This window comes from Musa acuminata, chromosome BXJ1-6, assembly GCF_036884655.1.
Source record: "Musa acuminata AAA Group cultivar baxijiao chromosome BXJ1-6, Cavendish_Baxijiao_AAA, whole genome shotgun sequence".
NCBI classification, from domain to species: Eukaryota; Viridiplantae; Streptophyta; class Magnoliopsida; order Zingiberales; family Musaceae; genus Musa; species Musa acuminata.
In genome coordinates this window covers 838,661-851,675 of record NC_088332.1, presented here as the reverse complement: position 1 = coordinate 851,675, position 13,015 = coordinate 838,661, and the positions used below count along the sequence as shown (strand labels likewise).

Genomic DNA, 13,015 nt, shown 5'->3' with positions numbered 1-13,015 from the left:
TCACCCCCGAGATACAGGATCAGGCGATCCCGCTGCACTTCCGCCTCCCCTCCCTGGACGCGTATGACGGCGCAACGGACCCGGCGGACCACGTGGCCGCTATTCGGGCCCAGATGGCGCTATTCGGTACTTCAGACGCCCTGATGTGCAGGGCGTTCCCGACGACCCTGCGAGGACCAGCCCGCGCGTGGTACAACGACCTGAAGCCAGGAACCGTCGCCTCCTTTGACCAGCTCGCCAAAGATTTCGAGCTTAACTTCCTGGCGTACGCCCGACCGAAGCCGTCCATGGCGTTGCTCTTAGGGCTCAACCAGAAGGAGGACGAGCCCCTTTCTCACTTTGTGAACCGATTTACGACGCAAATCCGTGGGTTGTCGGATGCTCACCCCTCTCTCTTAATGCAAGCCTTTATGACTGGCCTGCGGCCCTCCAGGTTCTTCTAGTCGCTCGTCGAGAGGCCCCCTGTCGCGGTCCCCGAGATGCTCCAACGGGCCAGTCAGTTCATCGCCGCGGAAACCTGGATGGTCGGGAAGCGGGAGGAGCACAGAAAGGTCAAGTCGGAGCCGCCCCGACAGCAACAACCTACTGCCTCCCGGCGAAAGTTGGACAGGCCTGACCCAAGGCCTCCTCTTCCGGCCTTGAATTCTTCCCGGACTAAGATATTTCTGCACGAAAGGGGGAAGGGGCTGCTCAGGGACCCTCACCCGATGAAGAATCCGCGGGAGCTCGCAGACCGTTCAAAGTATTGCCGATTCCATCGACAACACGGGCACGACACTGAGCAGTGCTACGAGTTGAAAAGACAAATCGAGGAGCTCATCCTCAGAGGTCATCTCGGCCAGTACCTCCGGCCGAACAAGGAGCAGTCCCCTCGCCCAAAGGGCCCCGTCGAGCGACACATCGATGTCATAGCCGGGGGCCCCGCATCCGGAGGAAGTTCTATGTCGGGCAGAAAGGAATACGCCCGGGCCGCTCCCGACGAAGCCTCGGGGCACAAACCCGAGCCCGGGATCACCTTCCCAACCGGAGCTGTTGAGCGACCCGACCACGACGACGCCCTGGTGATATCGGCCAGGGTAGCCAACGCGCAAATGAGGAGAATCATGGTCGACACGGGGAGCTCGGCCGACATACTCTACTTTGACGCCTTTCAGAAGCTGGGCCTAGCCAGGGAAAATTTAAGCCCGATGTGTTCGGCGCTCACCGGCTTCACGGGAGATTCAATATCACCCCTGGGAGCCATCACCTTGCCTCTGACTCTAGGGACCCCGCCGAAATCGAAAACCGTGATGACCACTTTTCTGGTGGTCGACCTTCCCACCGCTTATAACGCCATACTCGGTCGGCCAACCCTCAACAAGGTCAGAGCCGTCGTCTCGACCTACTACCGGACCGTCAAATTCCCGACTCGTGAGGGGGTCGGGGAAGTCGCCGGAAGCCCCCAAGAGTCCAGGCGCTGCTACCTTACCTCCGTCTCATTGGGCAAAAGGGCCAGGGGAGAGGCGTCCTTAGAAGATCCCCGGGAAGCAAAGAAGCCGGCCCCTCATCCTGAGCCGAGGGGGTCCATGGTTGATGTCCCCTTGCGGGAAGCACGACCGGATCAGACGGTCAAGATCGGATCAGAGCTGCCCGAGCGGGAACGAGAGCAGCTCGTTGGTCTTCTGCGAGAAAATGCCGACATCTTCGCCTGGTCCCCATCGGACATGAGGGGGGTCGAACCGGAGGTCGCGGAACATCATCTCAATATCCCACCTGACGCTCGCCCGGTGAAGCAAAAGCCCCGGCACCACACGCCTGACCGACAACGCGCCATACAAGAGGAGGTGGACCGACTCTTGGCGGCAGGCTTTCATAGAAGAAGCCAAGTATCCTCGGTGGTTGTCCAATGTAGTCCTCGTGAAAAAACACAATGGAAGCTGGAGAATGTGCGTTGACTACACCAGTCTCAACAGTGCATGTCCTAAAGACTGCTATCCCCTCCCGAAGATCGACCAGCTGGTCGACGCAACAGCGGGGCACGCACGCCTCTCTTTCATGAACGCCTATTCAGGGTACAACCAGATCAGGATGGCGCCTGAAGACAGGGAACACACGGCTTTCCTCACTGATCGAGGGATATACTTCTACAAGGTCATGTCGTTCGGGTTAAAAAATGCTGGAGCCACATACCAGAGGACGGTAAACAAGATGTTTGCCCATCAAATCGGGAGGAACATGGAAATCTACGTGGACGACATGATTGTAAAAAGCAGAGAGGCTGGAACGCACCTTGCCGACCTAGCCGAGGCCTTCGCCACGCTGCGCAAGTTCGGCATGCGGCTCAACCCCGCAAAGTGCGCTTTCAGCGTCACCTCCAGGAAGTTCCTAGGGTTCATTGTTCACCAGAGAGGAATCGATGCCAACCCGGAAAAAGTACAGGCAATAATCGATATGCAGTCCCCCCGGACGGTTAAAGACCTGCAGCGACTCAACGGAAGACTTGTCGCCCTGTCTCGCTTCCTCGCCCGATCGGGCGATCGCTGCCTCCCGTTCTTCAAGGCGCTCAAAGACCCGAAGAACTTCCAATGGACATTGGAATGCGAGGAGGCTTTGAAACAGATGAAGCAGCACCTGGCCAGCCTCCCGCGACTCGCCTCTGTCTCCCCTGGCGAGAAGCTGGGACTCTACTTGGCGGCCTCCCCGCGTGCGGTCAGCTCCGTCCTTGTCAAGGAAAACTCCGGTCCTCAACTCCCGATCTACTACGTCAGCCACGTCCTGAGTGGACCTGAAGAACGCTACCCGCCGATAGGAAAGCTCGCACTCGCCCTGGTGCTCTCGGCCCGGAAGCTGCGCCCTTACTTTCAGGCGCACCCGGTGGAAGTCATCACCGACCAGCCTCTCCGGCAGGTCTTAACAAAATTCGATGTTGCAGGTCGGCTCCTCCGATGGGCGGTGGAGCTCGGTGAACATGATATCAACTACGTTCCCAGAACCGCCATCAAGGCCCAGGTGGTAGCCGACTTCGTCGCGGAGTTGGCCCAAATGGACAGAGATCCCGGACAAACCCCCGAGGTTTGGACCCTACACGTGGACGGCTTGGCCAACTCGAGGGGTGCCGGAGCAGGGTTGGTCCTTCTCGCCCCTGACGGACGCTCGTTCGAGCGTTCCCTTCGCTTCGGGTTCGAAGCCACAAATAACGAGGCGGAATACGAGGCACTCCTAGCAGGATTGAGGCTGGCCCTCGAGATGCAGGTAGCCGCAATACGCGTCCTCACCGACTCGCAACTTGTGGCCGAACAGCTCAACGATGGATATGAAGCTCGGGACGCAACCATGGCCAAATACCTGGCACGGGTAAGGGACCTGACCGCGAGATTCCCTTACTTCACATTATCTAATGTTCCGAGAAAGGAAAACGGGAGAGCTGATGCGCTCACTAAGCTGGCGTCGAGACAAGCCCCCGAAGCGTGGCCGAGGATTGAGGAACTCCCCACTCGCGCTGTTGAAGTAGCGACTACGGCCCCAGGCGGCGCGCCGACCACGTGGGTGCAAGAGCTGCTGCGCTTCAAGCGGGACGGAACTCTCCCCCTCGACGAAGTCGCCGCTCGGCGCCTACGCCGCACACACGCATGGTACACCGAGGAGAGTGGTCGACTTTACAAGCGGTCCTTCACCCATCCCCTCCTGCGATGCTTGGAGCCAGACGAAGCGAGGACAGTCCTGGCTGAAACTCACGAGGGGGTCTGTGGCGAACACATCGGCGGGCAAACCTTGGCGCACAAGATACTCCGCCAAGGCTACTACTGGCCAACCATGTGCCGAGATGCAAAAGCCTACGTGCAGCGGTGCGGTTCGTGCCAGCAACACGCCCGCACACCCCGGCAACCCCCGACCCCGCATCTACCCCCTCGGGATCCCGCGGAGGGTCACGTCTGATCCAAGCCATTTGGAGCCCTGATCCAGCCGCGTCGACCCTGAAGTCACGGCTAAAAAGTTACTTACCGTAACACCACTAATCACCAAAATACATAAAGGAAAGGCCATCCAAAATATAGAGACTAAGTCTACTAATACGGAATCCACTATGTTTCAATGTGGTTCCACACTCCCACTACAAACACAAGTATCTCCAACCGCCACTGCAACATCTGGCCATCTCTATAATGCAATGTTCACTTGCCTCTTTGCTTACATATTATCAAAGTTTGGTCTACTGAAATTGTATATTGTACATCCGTAAACTCATCACTCTTCATTTGCTGACCCTCAAATTTATCTTTGTCCGATGATCATACTTGCACCTAGAGCCAGCAACATATTAACATTGACCTTATAGTCAATTTCCCATCTACATCTAGAAGCAAGCCTCTTTCTTGTCAATTTTTTCTTAGCACAAAACAACCCCCCACTTGTAGAGTGTTGATATTGGATGGAAAGCTGGTCCTAAATGCTTAAACAACAGAACGTACCCTTCAAAATATAGAGTTATGCTAAACAGTGTGCCCCATCTTTCAAGCAGAAAGGCTTGGTTGACAAATATGGTTGATAACTAAATACAGCATTATAAACTAAGGCTACAAAAGCTTGCTCTCAGTTGACAAAAAAGTCTTGCCTTAGTTAACAAACACAGGAAAAATGTCAAGAACTTCATAGATGCCTTCATACAATTCACAATAGGCATGTGGTTGCATTAGTCAAACCAAGCAATATAAAATGTCAGTCAATTTTCTAAGTCAAACAATCTTGATATCATGCATTGCATTGTTTTGAAACCAGTATCATTTTATATTTAATTGATTGATCAATTTATATCTGGATGAAGAGATGAAGAGAAAAAGAGATGAAAGAAGAGGCCTACTTTAAAATTAAGGATACTTTCAATACTTTGCTGTGAATTGTTGAGCTTGGTGAGCTTCTCAACTAATATTTGGTTGTTGAAAACTTCACTCATGGTGCTGCCCAAAATGTTAAATGATCACTCAAATTCCAGATTCCTGCCAAAAGAGTCAAAAAGATAGGTGAATATATAGCATGTAAAATATAGTACTCAAAAATTAATATGGAAGAAAAAAATTCTAACTCATTTATCGAAAGATCCTAGCTTTTGTTCTTTGGTGAGTCATCCTGTCATCTTGTTGAAGGAGAAAGCTAATCACAATCTGATATGAAAGATCAAATAAAGGAAATATAAAATTCTTGGTAACTCCATCTATCATCCAGATACTCCTAAAAAAAAAAGATACTAAAGATGGAAAATTTTCAAACTATGTTCATTATACCAAGGATTGTTGTAGCTCTGTACCACCCAAAATGGTACGATTTGGACAATATGTACCAGTCCAAGCGTGGAGCAATACGTGGACCACCCTATTTCAGACGGTCCGAATTAAATTTTAAAAAAATCAAAAAGTGATGGGCCCCAATCCATTTCAGCATCAAAAAAATTTTAAAAAAGCATATTAGAGCTCTTCTCGCGTACAAAGCCGTGGCGTTGCCTCTTCGCCACTGCAATGGTGCAGTAGCGCTGCATCTTCACCACTTCGCTGCTGCGATGCTGCAGCAGCACTGCCTCTTCGCTGCTATGATGCTGCTGCTTCCCAGGTATCACTACACTTCTCCTCCTTTTTTTTCTTCTTCTTCCTTCTTCCTTTCTCATTCCTCCCCTGCTCCTCTACCGGACCTTCCTCTTCAACCTCTTTTGCTTCCTCGTCAAAACACCAGTACGCACCGGCATACCGTGTGTCGGTACACCAATACGGGGCAGCATGTGCTGTGCCGCCGGCCAGCCGACACACTGACTCAGACCGATAAGTCAAACCTTGCATTATATACTTTAGATGAAAATATCAAAAATGACAATGTTGTGATGAATCATCACAAGTGTTTAGTCCTAGAAAACTACCAAAAAAATTAAAAGAACCTGTTGATAGACATTCCTCATGTCCTAGAAGGGTTTTTGTGCCGGTTATTGAAGCAATAGTGTCATCTAATTTAATTCCAATATTTTAAATAGAGTTATTTAGACTGGTTTTGAACTCTTGTTAGATTAGAAGATATCTATAGCAGCCCTATAAATAGAAGATAAATATGAGACTCCAAGGCTCATGTTTCGATTATTGCTTGTTTTCTATTTTTATATAAATAAGGTAGATTAGTTAGCAGTAATCCTAAGTGATAGTTCTCTTGAGAAGCTTTTAGCTCTCCACGAATTGAGATGAAGCTTATTAGAAGCATATCCATAAATTGGTACTAGGGCAAGGACAACCTGCATCCAAAATAACCAAGTCTTTTACCGGTCTTATATGCAGCATGCTTATGAAGACAGCTTAACCTTTGGAGATGAGATGAGGATCATAAAGTACAATTCAGAACTTAGTGGTCAGACTGAAAATGTTTAGGACAAGGTGGAACTATTGGTTTGTTCTTCACCCAAATATGTCAACAAGAACTTTGTGAGAATTGTAGCAGTTAGAGAAGCTTAAAGAAGCACTCCACAATCTTGTCACCACACTGCAATCTTCATTAGATCCAATTAGTGTAAACATTACTCCGACTTTAATCAAACAAAATTTAATGCCAATCAAGTAAAGCACCAACAAAAAGAACGCCAGAACAAGTAAAGGAGAGAAAGTCTTGAATATTGGCATGCCTCTGAACAACATTGCACATCAAGAGATGGTGTCTGTGACCTTTCCCACTAAAGACAACCACTTTGCTCATGCTCTTACAGGAATTGGAAACACAATCCACCTCCCATAGTGAGATGTCAAAATCTAGATCAACAATGATGCTATTAGCATTGAAGTGACACCAAGGTGGCAATCTCAAAATCCTGTACAACAACAACATGTGCTACTATGCAAAAAACTAAAATAGCCAAATGCTACATGCTGGGAAACCATTAACGGTGGGTGGATTCATTGGATTCATTCTACGACAACTATGTGACTTTCAGGATTCTACAATGCTATCAGTAGATGATCATGCAAAAAACAAAATTAGGCAAAAGCTACGGTTATTACCAACCCTATATGCTGGGAAACCATTAACGGTGGGTTGATTCATTGGATTCATTCTACGACAACTATGTGACTTTCAGGATTCTACAATGCTATCAGTAGATGCTCATGCTATTCTACCACCAACAATAAATCTATTGATGCAACATGAATGGCTTGGTACAACCTATACAGCCACAAATGGCAGCTGGCCACAATGCCTAATGTCGACCAAGAAGCTCATATGTCACTTTTTCAACCAGTACCATGCAACAACATTCAACTATTGCGAAAAAAATTCGAGAGTACTACAATTCACCAGCAAGCCAAAATCAATAGCAACAACAGAATCTCAACCTTATGACCACTAAAATTGACATCCCAAAGTCCACGGTAGCTATTCAACCAAGAATAATTTGTGCTAAGCAATACTTCGACCATATGGAAACATTAAAAGAAGCTAATATGTCTCTTGCTGTTATATATATAGATAGAGAATGTGGTTATTCATTGGAAGAAGCTACTTATCTCGAGCAAGCAAGCGCATGTCTAATTAATTCATGAATATGACACACATGGGTCCTTCTCACATGATAAATTATAAATTAGCAACAGAAATACTGACTCAGAGGCTATTGACAAATTATAAAGAGCTTAAGAAGCTTAGCAATGTGATACCTAGTATGTTCAGAAATAAATGATTCAAAATATGTATAGGTGGTTTGGAGCCAGAACTACACATCAATTTCCAAATTGCAAAGCCTACGACTTCGTAGGATGCTTTTGACAAGGTCCAAATTGCTGAGAAGTGGGAATCTTACCTAATGCAACTATTTGAATTTACGATCACTATAAGAAACTTCAAATAACAACAAAACCTAATCAACAGACAACCACTGACTTATATCTCTCTCGCAAACATTATCAACCTTTTTCTAAAAGAGGATTTGCTAGCAGCAGGAATACACATATGAAACAAAGACAATCTTATGGATAGAATGATTAAGATAAACAACCTCCAGCTAGAAAATTGCAATATCAAACAATTTGCCACAATGAATACAGCATTTCTTGCTTCACTTGTAGAAGATTCAAAACTTACAAAACTGAACTGTATAGAAACTAATACATAAGGCAATAAGTACACAGGTTTAGGATCCAAGTACTCACTACTTATTCCCAAGGACATTAGTATAACCATAGTTCGCCATGCCAACCTGTACTGGGCAGTATGTACCGGTCCGATAGGGGACCGGCACACGAACTGCCCAATACTGAGTGGTCCATAACAGAGGAACCTGTATCGCCCGATACGAGATCTTTAACAGTCGAAACGGTCTGTACCTATCAATAACGGTCAGATTTCGACTAATACCGATCAATGGCTAGGATTTGTTGAATTCAAACGGTCCATTCACTCTCTCAGCTTTCACTCTCTTTAACTCATATATTCTCTCAATCACTTTCTCACTCACATACTTCTCTCATTCTCGCTTTTACACTCTCTTGAACTCCACAAAACTGCAATTTATGGATTAAATGAAGCTTAGGATGCTAATTAGAAAGGATTAACACCTAGGTTAAAGGAAGAACTCTCTAATCAAAAGCATGTAGACAACTTCTCAATCGTATTCAGCAACCCACTCGGTCTAGAGACATGGCAACGACATGGACAACAATGCCTCGACCAATGATGGCGGCGATGTCGAGGAGTTGATCATCTCATTAACACAATTTGACGGTGATGCTTCGACCGAGGAACAATATTTTACGTAGGCCACCCAAGATTCAGATCATGGACCAATGACATGATCCCATCACCCAAGTGACGAGACTTCTTCAAGATGCAATACAGTGATCGATCTTATGATACAAAGCAAAAAATCAGTGGCAAAAGTAGAAGTTTCGACATGCTCCAACTTTCGCACAAATACATGTCACGATCATACTTGCCTTAGGATCTGCCTCGGACACGTATGGTTTATGACGATCAGACTACCGCCATCACCACATTGATGCACCAATAGCATACGGTGTATTAGTATACTATATCATGGGATCAATTTCATAATTAGGTTAGACAAACATATCAAATTAATATACAAATTCATAAGATCGAGGACCTCGATCCACCGCCCGTGGAGTCCTGTCACTGTTTTTGGTGGTAGAACTAAGTAAATTCATCGATCGATTACTTGATTCATTTGAATTTTAAAATTTAAGTTGTTTAACAAATAATCTAACAATTCAAATCATTTCGTTGTAGATGATTCAATATCAACAGAAGGATGGTCCGAAACGTACCACAAAAACTCATCAAAGCCCAAAAAAGATATCTATCATTATTCTTTCCCAATTTAGATTATTTTTACTAAAATTATACTAAATTTAAATTTATTTTCAACTTAAAAACCTTAATCTAACTTTTTTTTCTATTTTTCAAAAAAATTTAAAGCTATTTTCAATCATTTTTTGTACCATTGTTATGCCCCTCCATACCGACACATGGTATGTCGGTACGGTACGATACGTATCATACCGTCAACCGATTGGTACACCGGTACAGACCGATAAGGCGAACCCTGATTATAATGAGTGTCAGTATGGACTTTTATCTGCACTAACTTTGTTTCTAAATCCATCTCCTTATTTGGTTGTTGCATGTTTGGTAATAACGTAAGAAGCACATCTTGCAAGTGTAAAAATTTTTCTTGTCTCTCATTTCCAGCCATATAAACAAAAAATATTTAAAGGTCACTTTTGTTTAACCAACAATAACTTCTCATCTCTATTCATCAATGCCTCCACCAAGTTTTTATCCAGGAACCTGTTTCAAGCTTTCTCGAATTAATAAATAAAATTTAAAGGCTAACATAAAGTAGTGATGTTCTACCAAGCAATATATACAACCATAGGTGCCTATGCAGTTCTTCCAACCAAATAGGCAGTAACGGCCTACTTTTATATGTGGTTGAAACAAGCCTCAAAAGTCGTAAAATGGCTGGCAATCGACAGCTCACCGACACAGTGCCCTCTGAAGAGCAAGTCTACCCCAAAACTAAAACTATTCTACCAATTTACAGCATCAAAATTACAGAAAGAAGACCAACTCTCACAATCCAAGTTCAATGCACACTCATTCTAGTTCCCGCAATTCCTCGAGAAACTAGATTGACCGCAAAATTTATCGTTCTTGATACAATAAACAAACCTACCAAAATTCCTGAAAGCTGCGTCTCAATAAAAGAATATTTTCCAAAAAAAAAAGGAACAAAAAAATCCCTTCTTCGGCAACAAAAAAGTGGGGAGAAGACAGGAAAGCACGCGTACCGAAGAGCACGAGAAATCTTTGGCTTGAAAGGACTCGAATCAACCCTCGGTCGACCTCGGTATCCGCCTTCCACGGCGCCGTAGTGAGGAATAGAGTTTCTTCCCCTTGTTTCGCCGGCTCCGTTCCCTGCAAAGAACAAAAGGGGCGACGGGAGGCTGGCTTCGGAGGAAGGGGCGAAGGGGAGTTGGGGTTTCTTGGCACCTCCCCACCGGGGGGTGTTTAAAGCGTTATGTTAATAATACCCCTCGCTCGTCTTCTCCGTATCGGATTGATCCGGTTCGACTGATCCGTGTTCTCGGTGTCAGATTGATACGAACCAAACCCGGTAATTGGGTCGGAACGGTACGATGGCCTATTAAACCGGCTTGGGTTACAATCTCGATCTGTGCATCAAATTCATGCGGTTCGACTGAACCGCATGAATTTGATGCACAGATTGTAATAACATAACCGTTACAAGTTCTGACCCGTTACGTTGTGGAAGCGTACTTAGAAAGAAAAGAGCCGTTATATATAATTTGGGGATCATGATTTCTGCTGTAAAGTAACTCCCAGCATTATTGAGAAAGGTAAAATATATATATATATATGTCAGAAAAGGAATTATATCAAAATGAAATCATGATTTCTCTTGATTTTGGTCTCCCATCCCTATCACCATAAATAATTCATATGTCATGTCAGTGAATAATACAAAGTTGAGACCTATGTTGGTAAAACACATCCAAATCAATCACCTATAGTTTTTTTTATTTATTTTTTTTTTCATTTTTATATTTTTAGTTCTGATTCTACAAAGTTTTTATCGCTGTGGCTATGCTAGCTGATAGTAAGCATAAGTAATTTAGTAAAGATAGGATTTGATATTAATTACATGTGATAGGCTTAAGTTTTTTTTACATATCTATCCTTATAATTTTCTCTTATAAATTAGACAACATTTCCATTCAAATAGTTGGATTCTTCATATTTGTTGCTCATGTTAGCATTCAATTAATAAACTCGGGTTGGCCACCACTAAGTATTAACATCTAACTTAATTAACAATAAATTCACAAAAATTAAAAATAATTAATTACTATTCTTTTATCTTTATTTTCATATAAATTAATTTTTTAATAAAATAGAGTTGAATTAAAAATAAAAATAATTACAATATATAAATGGTCATCCTCCACCACACCAAAATTGTGAGTATCACAAACACCCCCTCAAAAGAGGCCACCCATATTACATACAAAGCCCAACACCCATATTAGATACAAAATGGGAATGGTAAAACACCCAAAAGGATCACGTCATTCTAATGTATTCTCTCTTTTCCGTATCAACTTCAATCAATCTCCTCGATTTGATTGCAAACTATGAAGGAGCAAATAAGATCAAGTGGATATGCATCGACTAATTGTCTCATGGTCCGAACCATTTTCCTTCTCCTGGGCATCTTTGTCCCCGCTACCTCCCATTTTGTCCTCTATTGTGCTCCCACCTGTCGTGCCTATGATATGGTGGTTCAGCTCTCCCTCACTTCCACTTTCGACCTTTCCTACATCTACCTCTCTGTCTTCGTCCGTCGCTTCCTCTTCCTCGATAAGCTAGTCGAGGATAGTGAGCAAGTGCGAGAGGGCTACATGGACCAGCTCAACCACTTCTTCCACCTACTCTTCATCTTCATGATGTCATGCTTCGTGGAAGAGGTGGCTTACAAGGTATGATGGTACTCGTTGAGATTGTAGCAAGTGTCGTTCGTGCTGGCGAGCAATGCCATGGTGCACGACTTAATGGCATATGCTTTGGAACTAGCGATCAGGATCTACCGAATGTCACTTGCCAGCTCTAGGGACTATGCCACCATGTCGCCCACCATAACTATGCCCACCACTGCAAATATCACCCGCTCCGATCCCAACAAGTACCACCATACCTTGTAAGCCACCTCCCCTACGAAAAGGAAGAAGTAGGAGAGACCAGAGGTAGAGGTGAGGGAGAGCTGGACCACCACATCATAAGCATGGTGGGTGATAACACAAGAAAAGACAAAGTGAGAAGCGATGAGGATGAAAATACCTAAGAGAAGAAAGATGGACCAGGAGACCACTACATGCCTAGTGTCGGACTAGTCGACGCACATCCACCTAAGGCAGGACCAAAAGCTCATAAGCTTGTAGTTAGCGTGAGAGAGGCAGCATGCGTACGACACCCTACTAAGTAGCAATGACTCAGTGCTGTTGCTAGTGGTCACTTTCATGACAATGCCTCATTCTACTATGATGGTTGTCTCAATTTTTTGAACTTAAATTATATGTGTCATTATATTAATAATTTATTATGAGTCGGTATGCCACGTAAGTAAACTCTAATGTTTGTTAACTCAGATTTGATGGGAGGGGTTTATATGTTACGTTTTTAAAAATGTAATAATTATTTTAGACACAAATAAACCATAAAGGCTTAAAAGGTCCACGACCAAAACTGCATGGGTTAAAATGAATCTTAATCCTTTTTTAAACTTAAATTATATATGCTATTATATTAATAATTTATTGTAAGTAAGAATGGCGTATAAGCAACCTCTAACGTCTATTAACTCAGACTTCACGGAAAATGATTTATATGCTACGTTAAAAAACGTATGAATTATTTTAGATACGAGCAAATCATAAAAACTTAAAAGTGCATGATCAAAACCACATAAATTAAAATGGAC

General features: G+C 44.4%; 1 protein-coding gene across 2 annotated transcripts in view; it reads right to left on the bottom strand.

Moving 5' to 3' along the window:
• Nucleotides 1-10,526, bottom strand: part of LOC103971049 (uncharacterized) — a 35,033-nt gene extending 24,507 nt beyond the window's left edge. Inside the window, exons 1-3 of one of the 2 annotated variants that reach the window (XM_009384991.3) lie at nt 10,308-10,526; nt 5,060-5,138; nt 4,855-4,973 (exon numbers count right to left, since the gene is read on the bottom strand). In XM_009384991.3, the coding sequence (XP_009383266.2) occupies nt 4,855-4,930 (76 nt within the window). In that variant the 5' untranslated portion in view covers nt 4,931-4,973; nt 5,060-5,138; nt 10,308-10,526. The remainder of the gene's footprint in view (nt 1-4,854; nt 4,974-5,059; nt 5,139-10,307) is intronic. The other variant, XM_009384990.3, reaches the window with a different exon arrangement.
• Between the last annotated feature and the right edge of the window lie 2,489 nt (nt 10,527-13,015).